Genomic DNA, 27,955 nt, shown 5'->3' with positions numbered 1-27,955 from the left:
GCAGCGGCAGAGGTTCGCGAACATAGGGCAAGAGGCTATACTCACGACGACGTTGCTGGACCAGCACTCCTCGTCAGTGGAGAACATGCTGTCCCAGCTTATTCTCGGGTAGAGGTCGTCGGGCACGTGCAGCCTCCACGTGAAGGGACCCATGGCGAATGCCTCGTGCGGGTACATGGGAGACTCGATGACACCCGATGTTCCTTCCAGGTCCACAGTGCGCACTGCGCCAGTCAGGAGGGGGGGGGGGGGGACTGAATCTTTCAGCTCCTCACAGCGGTTGCCATTATTTAATTTTTTTTCCAAATAAGCACGCTCAGGAGGGACAAACTCCAAAGCGAAAACTCAGGATTCATTAAGGCTGCTCCTTTTCCGGATGCTTCTCACAAATTTAGTTTGGTCATTAAAGACAGGGCAAAAAAGCTACGCGACTGACGGCAGCTTCGAAGCGTACGTCCAGTTGCTTTGGGGTGTGCGCTGATTTTCACTGACGTCATCTGTCTGCAAACTTTGGGGGATAGAGCGATAAAGAGGAAGAAAGAAGGCAGGGATGTTAACCAGAATGGTGTCCCGGTTGAAGGGATGAGAGGATTGAAAAGGGAAATGGAGGAGGGGTGAGGAGCACAGTCAAAGTTTGTCATTCAAGCCAATCGCTCTTACGAAGGGTGTAGTAGGCCTTGAGAGCAGTCGACAGCTGCAGCCACGGTCCGAGGATCTTATCCTCTGTTAATGGGCGTTGTTCCAGGCGGTCCAGAACACAACACAGGGGGTGTCTCGATCGCAAAAGGCTGTCAGTACTCCCAGTCGTTCATGCGAAGTTTATTGGCTGCTGAACTCAATTTGTTCGGGCTGCAGTTCAGCTAAGCCACAAGAACTAGATGTAGCGCATCCAGTACTTGAAATTTGTTGTGTGCTGCTGGCGTGCGCAGGCGAGAAAGCAGAGAACACATGAGATTCATGAAGGACGGAAGCATTTCAATTGCTTGTACATTTTGGCCACAGTCCAGATCATGGCTTTTATCGGGAGCCGTTGTAGGCGTTGGAGACTGCGGGGTTGGCATCGTCGCTGACCCAATAGGCGAGCTAGGCTTTACTAGTGGTGGTCAAATAATACCAGAAGCAGGAGGGGGCTCTCTTGATCTAGTGCGGTTGCTGAAAAAAGCGGACACGCTGCAGTCCACATCGATGCACTTTTGCTGCAGCCTCTCTGTGCGTAGAATGATCTCGCGCCATTTGTTTGGGTACTGCCCGAGCAGTCTTAAGACGGGACAGTCTTTCGAGGAAGACGCGTGAGGGCCACGGAAGTTTACGTACTTCAAGGCAGTCGCTCGGCAATGTCGCCGCTGTGTGGCTCGGAGCATCTTGGACACACAAAGGAGTTGTTGCAGACGCTGCTCACGTGACTGATCTTCGTTCCCTTCCTCCACCTTAGCGGCTTCAGGACGAAAGGTTGAACTGGGTGTTGAAAAGTCCCAACCTTCACGAATGATGATATACAGTCACCCTTGAAGGTCAGCTTGGTGCATTTAGACGTGCCAAGGCGCTGGACATGAATTATTAAAATAATCTCGGCCACCGGCGTGATTAATATAGGCAAATCGGCGTTACTGATGGCTATCTCAACGTTGTGAATTACGCCAGCATTAGTGCCGCTGCCTTGGAGAATAAGTGGGCGTGCGCTGATATTGTCAAGTTTTGGTGATGGTGTTCATACTTTCTAGTGCGCACGGCTCCTTGACATCAATGGCAATCATGTTCTTATAGGGGCTTATTCTCACGTCTTTGATCCCTCCCGGTACAAGGCTTTCCATATATATAGAGGTGGCTTGCCTGTTAAGATGATTTAGGTTGTCGGATGGTTCCTGTGGCACAAGAATGTTTGCATCGTGGCACTTCGCGCTCTGATGAACGTTGACGGGCTGGATGAGGATGACTCAGCTTGCCTGCGCAGTCTGCGCTTGGCCGTTTTCTAACGGCCCGTATGAACCAGTCGTCTGCCAAGGAGTCATCACTTGGCGCCGAGTACACCATAGTGTCCTGGCTGCTTGAGTCACTCATGTGGTAGAGGTGCTTTTGCTGAGCGGTCGCTGCCAACCCACCGGGTTCTAAAGGAGGCCCAGTGGTGTCCACGTCCACCACCATGACCCAAAGGGAGTGGTGCCTGCCTGGTTAGAGGACAAATTACCAAAACCTGCAGAGTTTCGAAGGCAGAATTCTGATACAGAACAACTGATACAGAACTGATAAAGAACAAGAACATACAGGCGTCTGAATAGACCGATAAGGAGCGGTTGTATCTAGAAGTTTTCTGGATTTGTTCCTGTGGTAATATTATAATGAAGCCAATCAACTAGCTGTCTTTGGAAGGAAGGAAAAACAGCTGAAAACACTGCTACTCTTGTGCTTTTCACGGTGAGAGAGGTTAAGTGCTGAATAATCAATTTAGGTAGCGAGTAATTCAACGAAAGGAACAAAAAGCAACACGCTGCACTGGAAGATGAACCCATGGCCTTCGCGTTATGTGAGTTCCGCTCCCGTCGGCGACACGTCGTTTCCTCTCCTCTCTGACTGTTTCCTATTTTAATAACCATTCAATCGCGTCTCTCCTCTAAAGAAAAAAAAAGAAAACAAAGCAGAACATAGATGTATTCCTTTGTTCCAAAGATGGCTTCTTTCGAAAATATCTGCACGACTGCTTCAATTCTTGTAGTTTTTCCGGCTTGCGGCTTTTTCTCACTTACTCTGAAGGACATTTTTAAGCGTCGAGGAGTCTTTTTTTTCGCACACTCACCGTAAAGGCATAATTCGGGTTCGCTGTTTACATTCAGAAATCATGCAAGGTATTTTAGCGCAGGAATAGGAGAAGGCTCCTGCTTCTAGTGTTGCCGGTCAGTCACTTGGAGAACTCTTCCTCCCTGATTGTAGCCGTTAGTCCCACTTCATGTAGAATCCGTGTCCTTGGAGGCGTTGTCCCTCCACAAGTCCACAGCAGGTGGCGAGCATCCACCCATGCAGCCGCTGTGGAACACCTCGGGCAAGTGGTGGGTCCTGCGTCTTCTTCTTCGTAGCCCCATCGGCACGTGACCGACGAGGTAAGCCCCCCCCCCCCCCCGCCCTTGTCCTTCAAAGGGATACCTCCTCCAATCCCGATAAGTTACGAGGGAGGGGGAAAGTGCACGGGGGAATGTGGGCACGTGTACTTTTCCTTAAAGGGGACGCTAAGATGGGGACAGTGGAGCGGGCGTCCAAAGAGAGCCTGGTTGGGGATGCGTTTGTGTTTGGAACTTTTGTGTGCAAGGCTGTCTACTGATGTATGTCTAGGAACATTTACTACATATACGGGTGCGTCGATTATAGAAAATGGCGGTAGAACAGCAGCCACTAGCCTAACACACAGAGCTAAACCTACATCATGAATACATATCAGACCATCCGGACACGCTTGTGATGGACTTTTGTGCATTCCGCGGTGCTATAAAAGCTATAAATAAAACAGAGTGTATTGCTGAAGCGCTTATGTACACAGACTCCAATAGCAGCCATAAAACAACTGAAAAGGCTGACAAAGTCACAATGTGCAACTCAGGCGATCTATGCATTGAATAAGAGAACAAAGATAGACATCCAGATACGCTGAACACAAGACGATGCTGATAACGCTGAGTCTCTCTATTTGCTCGCTACAAAGCTATCGCCACTCACATGCTGTCCTTTGTTTATAAGTTAGCCAATGCTTTCCTTCAGGTATGGTATCAAACGAATGGAACGCGACGCTCCGAGAACCAAGTCCTATGCATATTTGGCGCTGTATGATGCCTCCAGGGAGAATTTGCATTAAAATATTGATTTCAAGTAGGAGTTGGAAGAATGCTTGCGCTACTGGTTTCCTCTATTTTTTTCCTTCCGCCAACAGATGGACGCCTCACAACAGGATTTGCAGGACGCCACGAGCTCATTAGTTCAACACTGCATACGCGGAGGCAGTTTTTTAAACATTTTATATTAGCCGCTCGTATCGAATTATATGGAGTCCATAAGACATGAAAAATTATATGAAAATTCATATCTTGTCTGTACGAAGTCCACAAGCATTTCACGTAATTTCAATACGATTTCTATGCAATGTACACGGCGTCATGTGGAGTTTGTAAGACTCCATACATGCTTCCATACAGTCTATATCGACTCTATATGCTCCATAATGACTTCATAAAATCTCTTATGGAGATGTATGGAATTATAGAACTCGTCATATGGAAACTTTCAGCAGAGAGGTTCGCTTAAAGAGGAGGGCAGACGCACGCGTGGTGAAGTGTGCCAAGAATCCGGCTCCCACGTCGGCGTCGTCCGAGTGGAACTTGAGCCAGAGTCCGTTGGCCTGCGTCAGGTTCGCGGGGATGTCGTCTCCGCAGAAGCGGCCCAGCAGCTTTCCGTTGGCGTTCCGCTCGCGCACTTCCAGGTAGTCCTTGTTGCAGAACTCGCTCGCCTCCAGGGAGAACAACCTGCACCAACGAAGCTGCCGTTGAGCGTTCTCTCGCAAAACGATCCTGGGAGTTCGCTTGTGCGCATAGAAGGTCGAAGAAAACTTGAGCTGCCGTATTGCCTTTATAAGCACAAAAGTGTTTCCCTTGCAAACGCTAGAGAGGCATCAGAGCATAAAAGAACATGTTCACAGAGACCTCCATTCATTCGATCCTCGTTGAAAATGCAAGAAAATAAGATTTCCTGAGCTGTACACACAGTTTGCTAAGAAATAATGCTTCCTGCACTCGAATAAGTTGCATGATGACAGCTCTGCAGACCTAATGAAGAAAAAATGTGGTAGGGTGTTAATGTATTTAAAACGAGTAGATTTGCGAAAGCTCATGTTTACCAATTGCTTTCGAGCAGTGGCCAGCGAAGCTGATCTGTTCGCAACACTGCAGGTTCGAAACACAGTCGCGGCCATATTTATTTTATTTTTGAACGGCCGTTGCTATGCTAGGGTTGGCGAAGGTCACCTTCAAAGTCACCCTGCCAATGACTACAGCTTGCGCGACACTCACCCGAACTAACCCGACCTTACCGGAATTTATACGAGGCTTTACACAAGATTCTTGGTCGGGGCCATGTTAAGTAGTGCTTAGAAGAACGGAAAGCTGGGCAAGTTTACAATGGAGAAGCAGTGCTTTCGCATTCAATGTCAGCTTTCAGGTGACCGCGACCAACGTAGAATCAGACATGTACACTAGCAAATCTGGGGCTAGCATAACTGTAGTGACGGGAACAGGCAGCGGGAATTGTTAAGAACTCACAGGAAATAGGAGGCAGGAAAGGGGGAACTATCTCGCATATTGCGGTTCAACATTACTGAAGGAGCTGCTAACCTTATGAATAATTTCTGATTGAACCAGTTTCCACAAGCAACAAATGGCGTAAGGTAAGGTGATGAGTAAGCTAACAACACTGGCACTTTATGCTTTTTATACAGCTTTTGTTATAGGTTTTTCGTTGCACTTTGATTTTTGTATATTCTGGTACTGTATTTGAAGCTGGGCTATGTCAAGAGTGACAACGAAGTAGTGCGAGGACGGGTCGCACTTCATTTCATTAGTCCAGTGCGTCGGTGTCAATAAAGTGGGGAAAACATGTTCGCAAGAAATTTAAAGATACGAAGGCCTGGTCAAGAGATATCTGTACTCTAGAGAGGAAGAATGCAGCCGTACGAGAAGGTGAGCTCCACCATGTTTCCTGCAGCTGCTGTGATCCTCCAGGGACAGTCCACCGAGGGAATGTACGTATCCGGGTAGCCGGGGCTCGCAACGTTGCCGTCCAGAGCTGTAGTCGTCCCTCCGCAGCCTGCGTGGTACAGATACCTACAGTACTAACCTGCCTATTTGCTCGGGAAGCTTTAAGAACGTTTTCGTCGGCCCCATTCGTTTGTTTGGCTTCCCATTTCGCACTGATATCAAGTCTCAAAGCTTGCTTTCTAAAGTAATGCTTTGGTTAAGGTACAGTCGTGAGCGAAAGTTAGAGACCGCCCCCCCCCCCCCTCTCGTGTTCCGAAGCTTGCCGCTCAGCTTGGGGGCGCCACTTGACGAAGCTCTCCTGCGGTCGAGACTGGTGCACCAGGGGCCAGTCTCGACAGCAGGACGGTTTCATCAGGTGGCGCCCCCAAGCGGAGCGGTAGGCTTCGGAACAAAAAATGGGGGTCTCTTACTTTTGCTCATGACTCTACCTGCGTGGTTCGTGCAGTAGAAACAAAAAATCTTTTTTTTTTGCATGCCAACCTAGCACCAGGAAAATAGTTTTTCCCAACCAAGTGGTTGAGGGCCGCCATCTGCAGGCAAATAGAAATGAGCAATGTAACTACCTGCATCTTTATACGTTTGTTATGTTTCCGGCAGACGGCAACCCTGTTTCCCTTGATTGACAGAGTTCGCTCTTCCGGGAGTTCATCGGCCACGGAGATGGCAACGTTTTTCCATACTGAACGAACTATGCAAATTACGGAGCCAAGTGCATTACTCCAAGTGTAATACAAAATGTGATCTCCAGAGGGAATTCGAGATCTAACGAACCAGTGGTGCAGTAGAAGGTCGTTATTTTAAGATTGCCAAGGCATAAGCGCAAATATCTGTTGTACTCATTGATATATAAATGTTTAGTCAGTAGCTTGTTATCTGTAGTTTCCTCCGAGTTCATACGCGCAGCCATTCATTCATTCATTCATTCATTCATTCATTCATTCATTCATTCATTCATTCATTCATTCATTCATTCATTCATTCATTCATTCATTCATTCATTCAGTGTGCCATGTAGAAAGTGCTCTGCCGCATAAATGTTCATACTCATGTGAAGCCAGCTTTCAATAGCAGGCAATCCTAATACGTTCTAAATACATTCTTGGAATACATCCTGCGCTTTCAGCGTACACGTGAGGCAAGGTCCCGCGCCTCAGATTGAGAGAGATAGTTAGATATGACTTTACTTTACAACACAGTTTAAATTTCAGGAAAAAAGAGCAGAAAGTGTAAACTCAGCTGCATGACTAAACAAAAAGCAAGCAACAGAATGACTGATGCTCTACTGCACTTCTGAACTGATTCTGCTTCGCAGGGGAAGTCAGCCGGAAACGTCGCCTTTATCATGCCAAACAATGCATAATTTGTCATGGCGTTAGGCACAGTGAGCCAACACAGTGCGAATTCAAGTAATGTTCACTCGACGCTCGCCAATCTGGAATAAAATATTGCTATGCTGTATTTATGCATTTATGCATCAGTAGACTGCAGTGAGCCGACGGGCTGATGTCATCTTACTGCGTTAGCAGTATAACCCTCTTTCGGCAACATGTCACTGTCTGTGTGTCCGTGCAAAGCCTCCACCCAATCACTCCTAGAGGAAACCGTCGGCATCCTGGACACCCTCCGAACACCTCGGAGAAACCTCCGAGGTGCAATCATAATTCCGATCATGATGGGTACAAGGTCGACATGCTCGCATGGGTTGAGGCGGGACCAGCACAATATGCAAAGGCAAATTCAGTCAGCGTAAAAGAGGGCAAAATGGAAAGGAACTAATCCAAAATCACGCAATATGATGCGGCAAAAACAAAAGCGTCTTGAAACCAGGGACAAGCGGGTAAAAGTGACGGTGAATTGAAACTAAAAGACCCAGTGGGACGGCAATCATTGTTAGAGGAAAATGTATTGTCATGAACACATGTTTACGGAATTCAGGCTGGTCTATTAAAAGTACGGGGACACTTAAGCTCCGCCTTAAGGGTATGACGCAAGTGCGTTAATGGTTATTTTTCACGTTCTTTCTTAATTAGTATATAGTTCTAACTACGCAAACTCAATAGAATGTACCAGTAGGCATACTAGACCACATTATGCACCACAAGACATACAATGTCTCCTTTAAATTAAGTAGGACGAACGTGCCTCAATGACCGATGATGATGATGATGATGATGATGTCGCCCTGTTTTGTTCTGACAAAAAGTGTGTGCTTGAGGCATTACATTTGACTGAACAGTTTTGTGATGTATCAGGTGCGGCTTAATTTAGATAAATCCAAGGAGTATTGATTGGTTCCTTGGGGTACAACGCCAAGTCATTTTCTTGACATAAGCTGGGACTGCGGGACCCTTCAGTACCTAGGGGTTCCTCTTCGCCAAATTTGCAGCAGTGGAGCCTAATAGGATTCACAGATAATCTCCATGAGGCGACAAACCCAGGTTTTGGACGGGTACGGACCTGTCAGTGTTAGCTTGGGCTCAAGTCTGCAACATTTATTTATTTGCAAAACTTGCCTGTGCTGCAGGTCCTCCACTGTGCGAGGAAGAATGTGAAGGTGATGCACAGAATATTTGCTACCTTCGTATGGCGTTCCCAATGGAACCCATGCGTCGCGATAACCCATTTCTTTCTCAAGAGTCTGGTAGAATCGGCCTCGTTCACTTATTCGTGCATCAGCTTGTTTCGCATTTTTCCTTTTTCAAATCGACAAACCACCCTTTCTTTAGTAGCTGTGTTAATTAGGCATCTCAGTGCTCATTTGTCTTTCCTATTCACACAGTCGTGAGGGGCCTTTATGGGGATTCCTTAACGAAGTTGCTGACGCCTGTGCGCGTGCGCTTTTCTTCACTGTGCGCTTTTCTTTAGGCTACCTGTATAGCCTCTCTAGAACACAGATGAATCAGGCACTTGCAGAGTATTTGTTTCCTGCACCGTTGTATCGGCAACCTTTTCTTTTCTGGAGTTCCTTGACACCAGTGTTTTAAAACGTGTTAGGCGAATGTGCATTTCTTCTGCTGCAAAAACATTCTTCTTTAAACTGCACACGTCAACGCTGCCTGTGAAGGCATGGCTTCATGCTAAGGAGATGCTTGCGCCATGGACAGTGAATTGTCGCCTGTGCAATACACCACAGACAATTGACCATTGTTTTATCCTGTGCATTGATGCTATGTTCTTCTGGGACATGTTACAACAAACAATTAAGAAGGACATTGACATCACACCCTACAGTATCAGCTTTTTGCCTGTGGAGAAAAAATGTGTTGTGCCATACGATATATTTACGTTACTGAGACTATTTAGTCTCTGGAAGAGCCGCATGATGAAACGCCACGCCGAATCACCACGGTCGTCGCAATTTTTGTTTTGTGATCATGCTTTCGTGCGGGGAGTACATGCTGCCCTGCAAGAGCCGCCTAGCTGGCTCCCCTGTCTGGATGCTTGTGTGTGCCTCCCAGACTTTTGATGTTTTGGAAGGGGGGGTAGTGCAGACTTACGGTCGCGTGGTGTTTTGTGGCGTAAGCATGCTTAGATTTTTTGGCACTATTTCCATGCAAAAAAGAAAAAAAGTGCCTCAATGGCCTATAGGAGTAGCGTGTCTGATTCGCCGCACAAAAATTTTGGGGTCGATTCCCAAATAATTATCCCATATTTTTGTTTAATCGTAATAAGTTTAATTTGCATCCTTATACGTAACAATGCCATTTCTGTTATGATACGGCATCATATTCACAGTTTAAATTGAGTTTTAATCATTTTCATTCCACAGCTCAACATGCGACGCCACAACCCTTTCGACCAATCCTGAATTTGTGTGACAACGCGTGCGGCTTTTCCTCCCAAACTTCGCTTTAACGCTGTAGCATTAAAAAAATCGTTTTCTCGCGGTGAGAAAAAGCATGTAAATGCACAGAAATGTGCGAGGCCATGCGTTCTTCCCCTGGTAAAACGAATTCGAGCTGAACGGCTAGCGAGGCAACGTAGAAATAAATTTTTTTGTCCGCAAATACGAATTCTGTAAACTTTTGTCATGACCAACGCTGCTAATGGAGGTTTGTCGTATTACGATCCTTTGAGCAGTATGGTCGCCCGTGCATTTTTTTGTTTCGTTTTATCGCTTTCTGGCGGACCATGTAAATGGAGAAGAGTGCACAACGGCTGCATTGTGCAGAAAGAGACTTAATCTTAAACCGATGGAGAGAGCTTGTGCATAATATAGCAGATTCTCAGGACGTGAAAACAAGAGTTGCAAGAGTCGTCTCGGATGTGCTCTTGGGAACTGCGAGGAGTGGGCGAGAGAGAAAAGGAGGAGATGAAAGCGAACAGAAAGTAGAGGGAGGAGGTTACGAGGCTGGGTAACAGATAGGAGAAAAAAAATTGCGTACAGAATCGAGGAACATAAAGGCTACTGCCAGAGTTAACAAAAATATGAAGAGCCGTTGAGATAGTAAACAGGCGTCGAAACTATCACATTCGTTTTGCTTTTTATCGAAACAGCTCAAAAGACTATCTCACCAGTGCTGAATGCAGCATAGGAAGCTCTGAGCACCGTCTGTGTAGTGCGCACGAACATGGCACCTCCCCTAGACACAATGGCCGGCGGAATCTTTGCAGTGCAGAGGGTTTGCAGCACCGGTGCATCGGCGCTGTCACCGTCGTGCACCGTGACGTTCGAGTGGGAACAGTCTCTGGTAGGCAGGGACAGGTGCGTGACAGTCAGGCTCACCCGCTCGTCTGCGTATCGAGAGAAACAAGCGTTAGACGTATTGTGTGGCGCCCTCAATGTTGCAGTGGACGTTTGCATGCCCATGGGCATTTTTAGACGGCGAGAGCTTTTTATACGTTACGCCACCAATAGTGACCTTCTGTTCGTCTGTAACAACTCCGGGTTAAGACCCACTCTTCCGTCCTCAAATATTTAACCCGTTAACACTAAGTGTTGCTACAATCATTAGTACAGCTTCCTTCTACAAGCGTAGAAGACATCCTTGCTCAGCCGCGAAAGCAGATAGAGTGGCTAGGCTAGCCTAACGAAATAGTTTAATCCGCGCTCCTATTTTGAACATTGCCGTTACGCTTAAAATATGACAAGTGCATGTTAAGTAATGAAATTAAAAATAATAATCCGCATGCGCACATTTTGAGTTTTTCAAAGATTTAAAGATTACTGCACTTGCAATAAGCAGAATGAACAAGAACTTATCGTATCGTATTGAGAGTACCGTATTTCCACACGTAATATGAACCGACAACTTCCGAGTGTACACATGGAGCTCATTTCAAGCGCAGTACATATGTAATCTACAGACATGAGAATGACTGCACAGCGATGCTTAATCTCTGGCAGTATGTGCACTGCCCCTTGCATATTTATTTATGTCTCTCTAGTGTTGTATTGTTGACCCAAAGCCTTACGTATGTTTACATTCAAATGTGACTGTCTGCACTAACAGTGACATTGTAGGTGTGGATTATTTTCGACCGACTGGGGCTCTCAAACTCGATACGAAGCCGCAGTACACACTAACACACTTCTGACTTTTCCTTTGAAGAATAACGACCGCCGACCCCACCTATCAGAGCCGGCAGAAACATAATTTCCATTATGCTATTCCAATAGGGCATGCATTACTGCATTTTAATTCTTCTTTTTTGTCCAAGGACATGCGACCATTATTTGATGTGATGTGACCATTCGACTTCTCGCTCTCGAGTTGTTTTCTCGTTCTTGCAGAATTGTAACTGTGCAGGACCAAACGCGTACGTCACCAAAGCGGTCTTTGTTTTTTCTTACCAGGCTGCGAAGTTCGAATAATCCAGGAACAGTCCGTCTCGGGGCTGAACATCGGGTATTCTTGGGTGGTGAAGAAGCCACCGCCTTCAGCGTTCAGCGTTGCTCCGCAGCCTGCAACCAGAAGACGTTTGTGTGCAACGTGTCGAAACTAATCGTTTCGCTCAGACCGTTTTCGAAGTGATGCAGGCCGTGTAAAACCTTGTCTCTTGCCAGGGCCTCGTTTTTGCCAGAAAAACAGAAGAATATAAAAACCTCTGAAAACTATGTTTTGAAAAGCAACACAGAAATGTGGAGACAAGTGTGTCAGCCTTGCTATAAAGGGGAGAGAGCGGTTCACCTGCAGCGCAAGGCTCTATTATACGCAGTGCAAACGCAGCGCTATCGGAACGTAACTCTGCATGTTGAGAATAAAACATCCAGCTCCCCTTCACTACAAAGGAAAAGAAAACGGGCTAACGAGCCACATAGAGCCCCATGAATGAATATTGAAGAGACTTTTAACTGCAACCGCCAATTCCATTCTTCAGTAATTTGTACGAAGCCATGCCCAGGGCTTTGCGGAGAGCCTGCGAAGGTCCGTCTATGTTGGCACGCTTTGTATAGATAAAAAATATATACGTACATATCCACTTATGTAGAAATATAATATGTCGTTGTAAACAGCTCCGAGGGTACAGTTTCGCTCCAAGGTTCGGTTTCGCAGTGATGTGCGCTTTATCAAGGGCAGATTTTTTCACGAGCTATGACTGCACAGGTCTGATACTTCAAGATAGTGTGAAACCATGGCAACAAATACAAAATGAGCGCTGAAATGTGAAGGGCCAGTTCTAGGCGCAATACGGACTGTACAAGTCGAATCTCTGCACATGAAGACAGGTTGCTAAGAGACCGCGATAATAGGCTGAATGAAAGCTAATGTAGAAGAAATGAAATAAAATTTGGCTGTCGTTCAACCGGGCTGTAGCTAGTAAGATGAACGAAAAGCTCGGCTGCGACTGGTTAAGCAAAGTGAGGCACGGAATTGCCCCCGCTTCGCTGTAGGCGAAGCAGAGGCAGCGGACTCGGCTAAGCGCTTTCTCTCCTTAAGTTCATGCATTTTTTGAAGAGTTTTTCGCCTGTGACTGCTCTCGTTCTTCATCCATCTCTGTGTTGTGCGCCACATGTTTTCGCTGTAACGCAGCTTGTCTCCGAGCTATATCCGCCGGATGATCCGACTCTGCTTGAATTAGATAGGAAATTGTTTGCCGCGAGGGCCCAGCATGCTGTTCAGCCCAGATCGTGTCTAGCGAGACTTTGCTAGACAGCCATTTTTTATTTTGTCCCTCTCCACTCGGAACACGTGATCAGGCGAGCGGTGGCACAGGCGTTACTCAAGGGGAGGGAGGCGGCGGTGAGCGACGCACGGGATTTGACGCCACAGCCACACCTCAGCCCCTCTTTCTTGTTGAAGGTCATTGCCAAGCGGTTTTGACCTTGAGCTTTGCATGCGGAGAGTAGAGATTTTCGCTCTAAAAGAAATGCGCACAGGGTTCGGGCAAGTCACTTTGACGTCTCAGATCTTGACGTCGTTGTGTTTGCGCAGTTTCGAGACACGAAACACCTGCACTGACTACACTCGAGCACTTGAGCTAGGAACACATCGTGTACGTTTGACTCTCCCTTACTCGCATGCCCTCATTATGCGCGAATGTACGCATCGACGTTGCAAGATGACCGAACAAGAGCCGCGGGCAACAACATCGTTGAGGCTGCAGGTATGCTTATGGTAGCAAGCTTTTCTTATTCTTAGGTGCAGCAAAACAGAGGTCAGCACTGCTTGCTTCTTATATTGCTGCAGGCCAGATGACCTTGCCATGTATTGCAGTAAGGTGTCTTAGCGCAGTGCGGCACAATGCTATAACTTGGGTAGGAGTTCTTGCTGTTCATTCCTTTTTTAATGATTGGTCTCACTTTTTAGGTGTTTATTTCAAAATGCAGTGCTAGTTTTTTTTTATTTCATCAAATACTGTTTCCAACTGATGAATCACTGTTATCATCATAATCTGGTATTCCAGGGTAGTAAAAAGACTTTAAATAGTAAAAGTGTTTATTTTGTCTTTTTTGCGCTCCTGAGTCCTCGATTTACCAGTAATTAAGCAAATACGGTTGTTAATTACTGGTAATGCACTTATATCTGCCACAAGGAAGTGCTATTGCCAACAAAAAAAGTAACGGCAGTTAAATGATAGAACCGTCGGACAGAAACGCAAGAGGAATTTGATTCCTAAAAGGGTTGGTTGAGCGAAAGAGTGGTGGTCCACTTGTTGACGTCTCTGCTGAAATGCCTTTAAAGCGCCACAGTAGCCAACATATGAAACTTTTGCGATGGTCATGCATGGTTTCTAGTGTCCCTACGTGCAGTCGATACATCTGATTATCCAAGTGACTGCCCTAAGCGGTTGACGGCAGTGAGCAACACTATGCTAGCAGACGACGTTTGCCGACAAGGTCCAGCCTCTCAGACTGCACAGTCATGCAAGGTGGCGAAGCAACCCCAAGAGTACACCGTCCCACAATGCTCCTGGGTTCCACAGTTTGTAGGTATTCTCCTTTTACTAAGTTAATACCACTCGATTTTCAGCTCGCTCTGACGGACATTTCAAGAATACTGACCTTTTTCGGTTGAAATAGCATTTCTATAATTGAAGTCGGCGTGCTTTCATCGATCTTATTTTCTGTTAAAAAGAAACGTCCACCCCTAGTTGGCTAAACACTTCTTCACGGGGCTATTCGTTCATCTCCGTGCACACATTTTTGCGACGCTGTGTGTCTTCAGGTTTACTGTTACGGCACTTTTTGTTTTCCAAAAGAACGGTTTGAAAACTAAAATATCAGCGAATGTAGATATCTGATTCCTGATTACCTGTTTTCACGCTTGGTGACGTTCGGTGAAAAAAAAAAACCTGATGTAAAATCTGTTTCTTATTCTTTGCAGAGAAATTTCAACAAAAAGAATACCTGCTTTGTAAGACACTTCAATCTCAGGCGAACTTTCTCATCAAGTTAAAGCAAGCGCCTTTCGAATCGTTCATAAGAAAGTAGTTTTTTCTCTAATGTCATAGCATTAGAAGCCACATGCGAGAAAAAAAAAATAGGCGTCGTGCCCCATAAATATAGCTGATTGGTCGAAGGGTTAGGCTCCACAATCATGCTATCAAACAACGTGCCAAAAAAGTGTGACGCCACAATGACGTCACCAGACCGAGAGGGACGTCACTTGTGGTAAAGGCAGCAACAGATTTTAATGCTGTCGCTTTGCCAACACATGAAATGGATTACGGGCTATTGAGTTTTTTCTAGCTAGGTGAGTAAGCGCTGCTAATCTGCAGTAGGTAGATGAGTTATATTAAGATATAAATGTGCCCTCAAGGTTACATTAATGGTTTTGTGCATCAGAAGCAGTATACTAAGACAAAATATGCGGCTGTAGGAACAGAATGAATGACTGGCTTTGCCGATTTCGCCAAAAAGAGACTTGCCCGTGCTGTAGCGAAGCTTGAAACCTTTTCCAGCCGAGTTTCCCGAGGCCTTCATTCGCAGCCGAAGCTGGTTCGCTGTGCTCGTGTAGTTAACCTGGGCCGGAAGCGAGTTGCCGCAGTGACGCAGCAGAACCTTGTCTCCTCCGGTGCGCATGTTATCGTAGACCTGAAATTCGCAATAAGGGAGCAATTACTCATTAGCATACACCCAAGCGTAGCCACACGGCTACAATGGAAAGCTATACAGCTTTCTCAGAAACTTTGCACTTAAAGGAAAGTTCGTCCCGGTCCGGGGTTCGAGCCCGGGACCACCGTTTCACCGCAGCAGTCGCTCTACCAACTGAGCTAACCGGGACGGCAAGCTTAAGGTGGGACGATGGCGAATTGATCAACAAATCGATGTAGGAACAGTGCCGGCCTGAAGTTAAGAGGAATCCCGCAAGACGGAGCAGATGGTTTGGTTTGTGAGGGTTTAACGTCCGAAAGCGACTCAGGCTATGTGGGACGCCGTAGTGAAGGGCTCCGGAAATTTCGACCGCCTGGGCTTCTTTAACGTGCACTGACATCGCACAGTACACGGGCCTCTAGAATTTCGCCTCCATCGAATTTTGACCGCCGCGGCCGGGATCGAACCCGCGTCTTTCGGGCCACAAGTCGAGCACCATAACCACTCAACCACCACGGCGGCTGGAGCAGATGGGTAACGACTCTCTTATTACAGGGGGATTCCTCTAAACATTTTCCATCCACCAGACCTGAAAGTTTTTTTTCCCCTTAGCTCTAAAGACGCTTATGAAGTCTCTTGCACATCGAAGACTCTCTTCAAATGTGTACAGTGATTGTTACGTGCACATCATACGGCCCTCGTTATCCTTCATAACAAAATATGATCTGTGGTAAAAGCAACAAATAAGTGAAAAGTATGTTTTCTCCTATCATACATAGAGCGCTACGACTGGTAATTGTCAGTAACAGGTTTGTGCGGCGACGGCGCAGAGAATAATTCTTATGAATACTTTCTTTTAGTTAAGAGGACCGGATTAAAATGAGTATTCCTTCAAAAGATTGGTTTCTTGAGGTTGGTGTCGCGACCAATCAAGCCGATAGTCAGGGTCTCTGCTAGTAACGGCGAGTTCATTCGTACACGGAGGGCTTGTATGCGTTAAACGGAATCCGCTAATTCCGTTCAACGTTAATCCCCACAACGCAACCTTTGCAGCTACTTCTCTCACGATCTTACAAGTTTAACAAAACAAGTAGTCGGGCAAGATGGTTCACAGCTTTTAGAAGAAATAATAGTGCGAGAAAGAAAGAAACACATGAAAATGCTGAGAAAGACGCAGGGTAAGAGATTTATTTCTGTCTTTCTCGCCCTTTTCTTGCGTGCCTTTTTTTGCGCTATTATTTCTTCGAAAATCTTACAAGTCGCTGACCCTGTATTCACGGTGGTTTGAATATCGTTACTCACGGCCAGGTAGCTGTCGGTGCAGTTGGCGCTGGCAGGCATGCCGAAGTCCAGGATCTGCAATCGCACCACGTGGCCCTGCGCCACGCGGATCTCCCAGCTGCAGTCGTCCTGGGCATCGTAGTTGTCCGGGTAGCCGGGGGACATGATGTACGCCGAAGGCACCGAGAAGCGGCCACCGCAGCCGCGCCGGTCGAAGCGGTAGGAGGCGCGGAAGCCTTTGCCTTGAAGCGAGACGTCGCTGCGGAAGTGCACCGTCATCGCGTTGCCGTGCGATATGAGCTCGCTGACACGGCTGGAGGCACTGCAGATCTCCGCAATCTTGGGCGATGTGAGGTCTGGACCACCGTAAACCTGCGGAAGAATGTCGTGTTGAAAAAAAAAATGATGGCGGTGTGCGTGCAAATGACAGTTATAGGGGGACACCAAACTGTTCCCTTAAGACTTCAGTAAACTCGGAACGCCACATGCAATGCGCCTGCGAATGGTAAATTATTTGTTACTGAAAGTTTTCGCTCATACAATTTTGGTTTCATTTTCGACAACAGTGCTGCATTTACGACGTCATATGTGGGGTCGGATGTTCTAATTCATTGCAACAATTACGCCGTAGTGTCAAAGAGCCAGAGTGACAGGTAGAGACCAAACAGTCATTTTAGTGCTGTTTTTGCATGCCTCAGGCAAGCTCAACCTTAGACGTGACGTTATATGCGTAGTTAAGCTGTTGAAACCCTAACTACCAGCGAGGAAATATGCAATATGAATAATTCACCGAGCTCAGGGGAATGCCACGTGGTGATATAGTGATACTTGTCTCTTCTTGTCATTTTTGTGCCATGTGACCGAACATCAGGGTAAAGCAGCAACCGTTTCCAAAAGTTCGGGCACGGAGGTTTTCATAAAACGGGAACCTATGCCCAACCATGCTCTGGGCCAGAAAACTAAATATATTGTGTCCATTCAGGTATCGCCAACATACCTGGCATTTTTACGTAGCCTACAAATCCACCTATACTGCCTATATTGCTATATTGCCTATATAGAGCTGGAAGTGCCTCTTCCTTGCAAGAAAGAATAACTGCACTGAAAGGGTCCGGCCTGCTTCGGTTAATAATCAACCATCTATATCCCCCTTGCGCGGCCGTTCTAAGCACTGTTTCAAGTATACACTGTAGAGTCGTTGCTCGTTCCAGACTTGAGCAACATTCCTTACCACAGCTCGCGAGCCAGGTGACCGTGAAAAAGAGTTCTGATAGGCTACTCACCCGCACAAAGTCGAAGGGACATCCCCTGCTGGACTCGAGGTGGATGTCCTCGAAGGAGAGCTGCACTCTCTGTCCGATCGGCGCCTTGACCACCCACAGGCACTCGGTGTTCTTGGGGTAGCCGTGCGGGTAGTTCGGGGTCTCGATGCTTCCGCTGCTCTTGACCAGAATGCCACCGCAGCCGCGCCACGCGTACTCGAGTCGGAAGCCCCTTGACGCCACGCTGCCGTCGGTCACATAGTGCACCGTCACGACGTTCTTGGTCGACACCACGGGAGCCGGCAGCGACGCCTCGCCGCAGTATCGGCCCAGCCGCCTGGTTTGGCCCTCGGACTCGGTCTCGTTTATCTGCGCAGAGGGGAACGTTACATCGGGCGGTGTCAGGTTTCCCTTAGCTTGAAGACACGTTCCCGGTGAGTTCTCCGGATAACGTCTCGTTCCTACACCGCGGTAATGTCATTCAGCAACATCCGGTTGAATCAATTTACTGTATTACTTTCAAGCAACATAGAACTTTCGCTGTTCAAGACGACCTCTAGAAACACTGCTTTGATTGAATTCCTGCGGCATTTCAAAGATTTGGTCAATTGGTAAGGGGAAACCTCCAGGGTGGAGTATCTTCATAATAAGAGAGTAATTGGGGTATTCAAAATTCCGCAACAGCGCCGCTTTCTCGCATAAGAGTGTTGCCCAATACAAGGTGGCTGACCATGCGATTCTAGCTGAACCGAAGCAAACAGGAGTAGTATTTTGTTCGATTCTTCAAAAATACATTTCGTGCATTCTATCCACACCCTTAGCATCGGTCCTGTACCACTCACAGTTTTTTTATAGAGAAGTCGGCCATGTTGTCTTTGGCAACGTAGTTCTGTGAGAGAGCGCACTTACAGAATATTGAATGTCCCCTATTATACATTTGCATCCACCCAAGCGAAGGCATTCATCTACAAAGGAAAGCCATAAAGCTTTCTCAGAAACTTCGTAGTTAAAGAAAAATTCGTCCTGGTTCGGGGTTCGAACTCGGGACCACCGTGTCACCGAAGCTTTCGTTCTAACAACTGAGCTAACCAGGACGGCAAGCTTACGGCAGGGCAAGAGAGAATCGATCAATAACTCGATGTGAAAACAGTGTTGGTCCAATGCTGGTTAACATTTTAACAACCCTGTTCCCACAATTCGCACAATTAGCTGTGCACATTAAAAAAACACAGGTGGTCAAAACTTCTGAAGTACTTCCCTCATAGCCTGAGTCTCTTTGGGACGTTAAACCCCTATAAACCTTAACCAGCTTCCAAAGCAAATTTTGTCCAATCTTGTTAACCAGATAGCCACACCACAGAAAGACGTTCTGCTGTCATCAGTTTGAATCAAGCACCCCGTGACCGCGGAACGAGCACAGCTGAGAACAACTTCCAGCACCTCCTCCTCCTGTTGTCGTCGCAGATTTTTTTTTCGTCTGTAGGCGCTGAAGGGCCGGAGTTTCGCTAAGTTTCTGCTCCAGTTCAAGTCCAGTGCACTTCTCTCCAACATTTGACGATGTTTATAGCATCGCAGTGCCGTTGTCATCCCGATGTGTTAGCCAGCGCAGCGAATGAGAAGAATTCGAGAAGTATGGAATTTAAAGGGTCCCTGAAAAGGGTGTTTCAGGGTGTATATAAAATGCTCGCATTAGGCACAGTACAGGCCAACAAGCGTTCATGACGCGCACACGAGCTCAAAAACGAGCCAATAATTTACAATACAATTTTTTAAAACTCCAGATTTTGCACCTAGCGGCGACCTGCGGTGCTGGCTTTCGCCCGAATCCATGCTCGTTACGTAAGCAGCAAACTGCTAGCATTGTTCGCGCGCGTCAGCAGCCGGCGGAGAGGGGGGGGGGGCAAGTGCGAGGGGCCGGCGGAGGAGCGCCGATATTTCAGCGTGCAAAAATTGACGAGAGCAGAGGGAAAGCCGCGAAGACGCAGAAATCCAAATTTTGACTACAGGTAACTAAGCTTCCACAAAACTCATCTAAAAAAATTCTTGTTGGAGGATATTTGTGAAGCGGCGTCCTTTAGCATCCTAGGCACACCGCATCTTTGTTGAGACCCAACCCCTTTAAGTAAAACTGCTTTAAATACCTATCGAAAGGTACAAGCAGAACCAGCTAACCTTTGGTATGTGCCTTTAACGAAACGTACCTCGACGTAATCGAAGGTGCAGTTGTTTTCATGCTCCAGTTCGAAAAACGAGAAGGCCAGCGAAATGTTATGTCCCATGAAGGCCTCGATGGTCCAGGTGCAGTTGGCATTGTGCGGCGATGGTTCCGGGTAGTTGGGGCTCTCGATCGCACCATGCCTTTGGTTCTTGAAGCGTTGGTTGCACTCTGCACAGCCATTGCAAGTATGTCAATATCAGGAAATAGAAGCCGACATTCATCACCTACCATTGCTCTGGACGGCTTTATAGCCTACAAGAATCAAGCACTTGGCCGCAGCGGGTCCTTCGCCGGACAGTTATGCATCCCATGATGCTTATGAACGCAGGGACCGAATCATTGATCACTCTTTGATTTGATGCTATCAACAAGCTACTTGAACTTTATATAACCATTCCACTTGTTTCATTCTCATAATTATTTCCCTCTTTTGCTTCGAGGCAACAATCACAGCTAAAAAAATAAAAATAAACAAAAGCGTGTTTTGCTGCAGAAAGTGAATTGCGCCACCAGTACCCGATTACTGGTGTGCTTTTACTGTAAGGAGCTGCAGTAGTATTAGTAGTAGTAGCAGTAGTAGTAGTAGTAGTAGTAGTAGTAGTAGTAGTAGTAGTAGTAGTAGTAGTAGTAGTAGTAGTAGTAGTAGCAGCAGTAATAGTAGTAGTGTTTAATGTAAAATAAAAACAAAAAGGAAGGTAAAAGATTTTTGCTAACCCCGGTATCTGCCATCACTACGGCGGCATTTCCGCTGCCCGGGCTCAGGTGCTGCCGTAGTGATGGCAGATGCCGCAATTAGCAAAAATCTTTTACCTTCCTTTTTGTTTTTATTTTACATTAAACACTACTAATACTACTGCTACTACTACTACCACTAATACTACTACTAGTACTACTACTACTACTACTACTACTACTACTATTACTACTACTACTACTACTACTATCACTACTACTACTACTACTACTACTACTACTACAGCCCCTTACATTAAAAGCGCACCAGTAATCGGGCACTGGTGGGGAGATGAGCGTGTTTTTTTTCTAACCGGGAGGAAAATGAGCATGCGCAAATTTTCTTCATTATTGGAACACAAATGCTTAGCTTAAAGGGGACGACAGTGGCCTGCAATTCGTGGCTGATTCAGGGCAGAGACGTCTAGAAGCCAATAATTGAAGATCAGCAAAGGGGTGGCCTAAGCCTTTTTTTCTTCCATCCCTACTCCCCTCTCCCCAACTATCCCTGTCTAAAAGCACAAGGATGGCCGGATGTAAGAATCATGGAGCACTAGCTGTATTGCGTGCAAGCTTTTGAAGCGATGTCGACGCGATTGGATGTCCGCCCACAAGTCGAGGTCACCAGTTCTTGAATCATGTCGAACCGGAATGATGATGTTAAGGCATGATGGTACTGCGCGTTTGAGGTGATTGCCACTGGATACGTTTATCTTTGAGTGTTCTTTTCCTGAGTTACAGCGATACGGTATTAGAGATCCGGGAGTGGGTGCATCTACAGCGCCTCTAGCAATTTCGGCCTGCTTTGACGTCATTTTCGACATTTCGATTAAGCGGTTTCTCTCACAGGCAAAAAGAGGTGCCCCTTTTCTGAAATAAAAGATCCATTAATACAGCTGGTCGAAAAGAAAATCTTAGTGAGATAGCCCGTTTCACTAAACATTGATGGCATTATACCACGAAATAAAGGCTGCTAAAGAGAAAAAACTGAGAATATTATCACGCGCTACCTATGAACCTTGAAGGAGCAACGAAGAAATGGGCATGCAAAAAGAAGAAGCATGGCGGGAAAAAAAGTGACACTCAGAATCCCCAACGAGATGAACTGCGTAAGCAGAATGCACTTTTATGATTATGACTTGCCATTTGATGCTTTCCAATTTCAGGTTTTTCTATTTGATGATTTTCGCCGCATCGCTTTGCCCGCAATATGCGCCATTTAATTTCGTTTTGGTTTGACTGGATTTAATAACTCGTTAGTGATTTGTTTATACTATTACATTTGAAGAATTTTATTTCAAAATGAGCCGAATTCACTGAAACAAGAAGTTAGAAAAACCCGAAAATCTGTTATCCGCACGAACCGTAGAGCTAGTTAAACACTTATATGATTTGCTTTAAACTCTAGTTAGAGCAACTTCACTCTTATAGCGAAATAGTAAGCATATACTTTAATCAATATTACTATATAAACTTTGCATTTGGCTCAATTAAGTGTGAAACTTGTGATCCGACCATGCTGGTTTCCAAATCTCTATCTCTGTAGTAGTAATCCAAATGCTTTGTTGAAAATAATGCTTTAAGATGATTATGCTACGAGTTTGGGAGAATGATATACACAACACTCAGTGTGTGCAATCAGGGGCACTGCTGGGCTTCACCACAAGAAACTAAATGTGAAAAGGTGTCTTCTGACACAAGTGCTGCAATGACAGCCTTCTGTTCTTGCGTTCACACTTCAGCAGCGGTACCGTGAACAAGGTAGAATGTATTAAATCTACTGTATATTTAAGGTCAGCGCAGTATCCCAAGTTCACGATTAGGAGCGAAATGGCAGAGCCGACAGGGCAAGATAAGCGTTAATCTTGTTCCCTATAAGAGTCTGCAACTTCACTGCCAATCATTAATTTAGGATGACAGCGCCGCCTAGCCCAATTAAATGCTTTAGCTTTCAAGGCAGTAGAGCCATATCCCTGCTTCTTCGGCAACGCGGCTAATGATCAGTTGGTTCTCGTTGCTTTCGGTGTTCATACCTTTTGCCAATCTCTTCATGTTCCTCACAGTCCATGAAGCAAGTAGTACTGGCAATCGAAGAAATGAGATGACACTCGAAACATTTCGAACATTGGGGCTAAAGCTGACAAGAACAATCTCACAAGTGGATCTGGATCATTTTGACATATACATCAGCAGGATCTGGCTAATTTTTGATTTGAAATGGGCTTCGCGCGCAAGTTAAGTTGGGGTTATACATGGCCCCTTTTGTACTAATAGTTTTTACAACGTAGAGACGCATAAATTCGCTTTAAATTACGGAATAATTTGGCCTAGTTTCAGTTTCAACATTTTGCCTATTTCGAAAAAAAAAAACTAATTTGTTGCATTATACACATTTCACTTTATATGACGAGCGCTCGCTGATGTGACACCCTGACCCGCACTCGCTTTCGGCGCCGCTTTCCCTCTGTGCGCACTCGCTGCTCATTTGGCGACGTCATTGCGCTTGCCTGTCTACGCCTTTCCGCCTCTCTCAGCTCTCACCGGGGGCAGTCCTTGCTTTGTCATCGGCTCGCTGCAGGCGCCGGAGGTTTCGCTAGGCGGCCACGCAAAGAACAACGCAGGCATTTTCGCCTAATCGCACTCATACGGCTTACGTAGTGAAAGGCATGGCGCAAGATTACCGTGGACGTTGTTTTTTTATTCGCTGTGTAAGCTATCTAAGTTGCCTTTCATCAAGAGATCTTCCACAGTTTTTATTCTACAGCACGCGCATTGATCCAAGCTCTCACTGTGACAGGCTGGAAATTCTCGCTGTATGCGTAGGATTTTGTTTCGTGGCAATGTTTCAATTCCTACTGTTCATGTTATATATGGTTTGAAGGAAAAATATCTGCTCTTCTTTTCTCGGTCCAACTTTTTATCAAGCTGCGACCCTAGTCATGGCTTCTGAAGAACTCACGCGCGGAATAGATGACATGAAATCCGCGGCCGGCTGCCGAGGCGTCAGTGCGGAACCGCAGGAACATGTCTTTGCCCGTGGACATCAGCTGCCCCGGTCGCTGCTGGTCATTGCACAGCCGGGCGAGCCGCCTGTCGCGGTCCGAGGCGCCGTCGAAGATCTGCATGATAACATGAAGCCCTGAGCGTGCATTTGCTGTCGTGACATGGGGTTGCCTGTACTGCCTTTGTCAAAAGTATGCAGCCCATAGTGACTGTGGCCGGTGCAACCATGGCGGGTACCGAGATTGCGCCAGGCCAATAGGTTTGCCTTTCCGGCTTTTTGGCTGCCGTTGAAGATGAAGTCTCGAGAAAGTGAGAGGAACATGTCTGCTCATCTGGCGCAACTTCAGTACCGGCGAACGCCACTGATTGCAGCGCCGCCGCTCGGAAGTGCTCTCGCTCCGGACGCGGTCGTTGTGGGCTACATACTTTTGCAAGAGCGTGTACGTTACCTCGAGGGCGTCGTAGAGGCAGCGCAGGTGCCTTTCGATGTCCATGTCCACGACAGACAGGGCGATGCGCGAGCCTTCGTTGACGCGGATGTTCCAGCGGCACTCGGCGTTGTGGCCGTACGGCTGCGGGTAGTTGGGAGACACGATGCTGCCCGAAGAGCCGCTCGTGGAGCCGCCGCAGCCTGCGCAAAAGATCTGTTAAGCAAGTCGGCACGCGCACTGTGTGCGCACCACTCTGTTGTGGAATATTCTTGTTGAATGGAATTTTCGGATGTCGAAGAATGAAACTCATACGCCTGAGAGACTGAGCCTGGGCTTAGTCCTACCTTGCATGCCATTGGCATAAAACAAACAGGCCTAGGGGGCTTAGCCTTCATTTGCGACGAAGGTGTGTGTTTGTGTGTGCGAGTGACGGTGAAGGTTGTTACCCGAGAGGGCGCTATCATAGTAGACCTCGAATCCCGTGGACGGCTGATTGCTTCCGCTCACGAAGTGCAGCCGGAGTGTGTTGGTGTCCGATACGAAGTTGGAAGGCGCGTTCCGCTCGCAGAACCGACCGGCCAGTGGTGACGTCGCCTGTCCGCCATTGCTGCAGTGTGACATTGCAAGAGAAAGCAAGCAAACAAACAACATTGGAGCGGACAATTGAGTATGGCACACGAGAACGGACAAAGGCAACAACTCAAGCAAAAAACAAAAATCAAACAAAGAATGACTTGATCAGTCGGAAGGTAAATCGAGCTCAAAAAAGTGCTTTAATGAAAAGTGCTTTGGATTAAAGGTTAACAGAGAGTGCAATGTGCAAGGGTTTATAGTATATTTTGCTGTCCTGTGCAACCTGTCCTTTATACTGGCCGTGTTTAAGGAGATTCAAGTTCCTGAGACTTTCCAATAACCCCATGTTCTTGAGAAATCTTTGGTTATATAGTTTAAGTACGCCGGATTAATTACCTGAGGAGACCCTCAATAGCATTTCTATAGATTCATCAGTGTTAACGCAGTGAGTCATTTTTAAAAGATTGCGTGCTCATCTGATGTACACCACTGCTGCTTGGGCGAATGGACAGTTTCAATGTCAGTATCATTGTGAACAACGCTAGACGCAAGACAGGCACAACGGAATTCACAAGCTCTGAGGAATTTTCGAAGGCACATTTATGTGATTCAGGAGACTGTTCTGGCTCTCTGCTACCATTCTGCTATTACATTTGTTACCCATAAAAGGGCACAAAGATCCGAGGACACAGATGGTGCCACAAGGGCTGTACTGATGATACGGCAACAATTTGCTGTGATGTGTTATTTTAGTACAGCGTATCGACCAGTGTGTTTCTGAAATGGTTTCATATGTTCCAGTCCTCGACACTATGTGTACTCGTAGTATTGTAGCACATGACATAGTGTACGGCATAGTCCTGGCAGTCTCAACCTTTATAGCTTGCGAAACTCATCTGGAACTTTATTCCCTATTCTTCGCAGGTGGTTGTTTTAAAACCTGCACTCACAAAGCCACGAAGGAATGAACCAAAGTGTTTCTAACACATGACTATCTCGACGCGCTGGTTGAAGTGGGCCTCAGTATGAAGGGAGGCACACGAGCATGTAGGCCTCGTTCTAAGGGGCCTGACTTGTCCTCGTAAGTCGCTTGAGCCCAGGCACAGTAAGAAAATGTGTGTTCAAAATCTAGATAACCACGCTCTGCAGCAGACGTCCCCCAGACGACACACCGGCCTCTCCGGTGGATGGATGGATAGAAGGTAGGAGCGTCCCCTTTGAAACGGGGTGATGGCAGTTGCCACCGTGCTCAGCTTTTTTTCTTTATTGTTGTTTAACTGTGTTTAAGTTGTTATTAAAATTCACCATTTTGTTTAAATACGCCTTCCTACTCTTCCAACATTATGTCACCTCTCTGCTTTTGAGCCACCAATCTTCCAATCGCTTTCTACTAATTTCTACCGCATATTTATTTACATGACCATTGTTATCCCTAAACCTTAGGGCGTCGGGAAGTGACTGTGCCTGCAAAAACATTTGGATGCATACCATCACACTTAAGTATGAGGTGTTCTATTGTTTCTACCGGTTTACCACACACAGCACATGTTTCATCTTCTTCGTTAAATTTCTATTTGTAGCTGCGCGTTCTAAAAGATCCTGACCTAGCTTCAAAGAGTAGAGCACTGCCTCTTGAGTTATCATGAAACGCTTTTTTTCTGATCTGCCTTTCCCAGTATCGATATAGTTCTACAGTACGCTTTTTTGCCATCGAATTTATCTAATTCTCACTTTCCGCATTTTAACCTGTCGTTCAATGCTCTGTTTTTCTCTGCCCTCATGTCTGGCATACTTACTGTTTAGCTTCCTAGCTCTTTTCCGTCATTGTGAGTCAACGCTCTTTCTATATAGGTATTTAAACACCTTTGCTGCCCACCTATTATCGTCCAATTTCCTCAGGCGTTCTTCATGCAGTATTTCACTCTGAGCTTCCCAGGATTCGAACGATGCCCAGCTCATTGTGGTTCTCCTGTGGGCATCTAGTGCTAATCTTCCAACAGCTCTCTGATTAAGTTCCAATCTCGATGGAACTTCCGCCCTTAAGCACAGAACGGCATTCCAGAATGTAAGCCCCGGCACCATTATTCCTTTCCAAATATCTCTAAGGACTTCATACCTGTTGTACCCCCCCAATGCCCTATGTTTCATTATCTCGGCATCTCTTTGCCCATTTGCTATAATGGAGTGTTCGTGCTTTTCCGTGTACATCTGACCTTCGTTTACCCATACCGAGAGATATTTGTATTCGGCCACTCAGGGTATTTCATGGCCTTGTATTGTAAGCACCTGATCAGTTGTATCGTTGGAAATCATCACACCTGACTTAGTTGCGCTAAAACTGAAATGTAGAGTGTCTACTTCATCTTCACAGCAATTAACCAGAGTTCTAGCGTCCACAAGTGACACCTACGTGTGCAATCACGGTGTTAGTCCCCTGCTACAGTGCGCGGTTTGCATATTATGCTATTTAAACCGTGCTATCATTTCAACGATAGTATTTGCGAGGGAATGAGGCATGCGCGGCAGAAATGTCAGACTCCACGCGAAGCATGCGCGATTCGGGGAAAAAACCAGTGGACAGAGCGCTTTTTTGGGGCACGTCTGGCTGCACAGTACATATTTATCATTGCGGTTTACAAAGATAGCTTCCAAATGACGTCGCATACTTTGTCACTCTCTTCCTCAAAGCTCTCGCCAACTGTTAAGAGCCACAACCATGAGTACTCCGTGAAACGAGAAAAATATTTCTGAAAGTTTTGTTTACATGTGTTTCTGAGGGCCGCGGTCTCATTCCTTACACCCAGGCGGGAGTCACTCCCATGCCTACGTGTTTTAAAAATATCGCAACCGAACGACGCTTCATACTTTCAGAATCTGTTCTAGGATGAATTTGGCCGTTCTTCGCAAAGGGATGACATCTTAGGTGCACTGAAAATTCAGAGAACTGCTTTGTAACCTTCGGTTTCTAATATTCCTGGCGGCGCTAAGCCTATTCTTCATCCCCAGTCGATTCCGCCTGACGCGAACCCCCCGCTTTGTTTGCAAACCCGGGGGTGATCAATAGAAGAGCTCTGCACATCAGTCGCCCCTCCCATCATTTTAGACGCTCCTCTTCGGGAAAGGAGATAAACATAGCCGGCAGCCGGGGCGAGGAGGGGGGCAGTGGGTGCGCACAAGGCATGTTGCAC

The 27,955-nt window shown here is 46.5% G+C and overlaps 1 protein-coding gene across 2 annotated transcripts in view; it reads right to left on the bottom strand.

Moving 5' to 3' along the window:
• The window catches only part of LOC144093913 (cubilin-like), a 161,398-nt gene that overhangs the window by 69,255 nt on the left and 64,188 nt on the right, over positions 1-27,955 (bottom strand). For both annotated transcript variants that reach the window (XM_077627663.1, XM_077627664.1), the window contains exons 26-37: positions 24,641-24,801; positions 24,213-24,394; positions 23,720-23,879; positions 20,012-20,196; positions 17,832-18,179; positions 16,570-16,920; positions 15,102-15,267; positions 11,584-11,694; positions 10,305-10,523; positions 5,706-5,838; positions 4,303-4,502; positions 46-224 (exon numbers count right to left, since the gene is read on the bottom strand). In XM_077627663.1, the coding sequence (XP_077483789.1) occupies positions 46-224; positions 4,303-4,502; positions 5,706-5,838; positions 10,305-10,523; positions 11,584-11,694; positions 15,102-15,267; positions 16,570-16,920; positions 17,832-18,179; positions 20,012-20,196; positions 23,720-23,879; positions 24,213-24,394; positions 24,641-24,801 (2,395 nt within the window). The remainder of the gene's footprint in view (positions 1-45; positions 225-4,302; positions 4,503-5,705; positions 5,839-10,304; positions 10,524-11,583; positions 11,695-15,101; positions 15,268-16,569; positions 16,921-17,831; positions 18,180-20,011; positions 20,197-23,719; positions 23,880-24,212; positions 24,395-24,640; positions 24,802-27,955) is intronic.

This window comes from Amblyomma americanum, chromosome 6 (genome assembly GCF_052857255.1).
Source record: "Amblyomma americanum isolate KBUSLIRL-KWMA chromosome 6, ASM5285725v1, whole genome shotgun sequence".
In the NCBI taxonomy this organism is placed as follows: domain Eukaryota; kingdom Metazoa; phylum Arthropoda; class Arachnida; order Ixodida; family Ixodidae; genus Amblyomma; species Amblyomma americanum.
The sequence above is the reverse complement of the archived record's forward strand: the minus strand, read 5'-3'. Positions and strand labels throughout refer to the sequence as shown.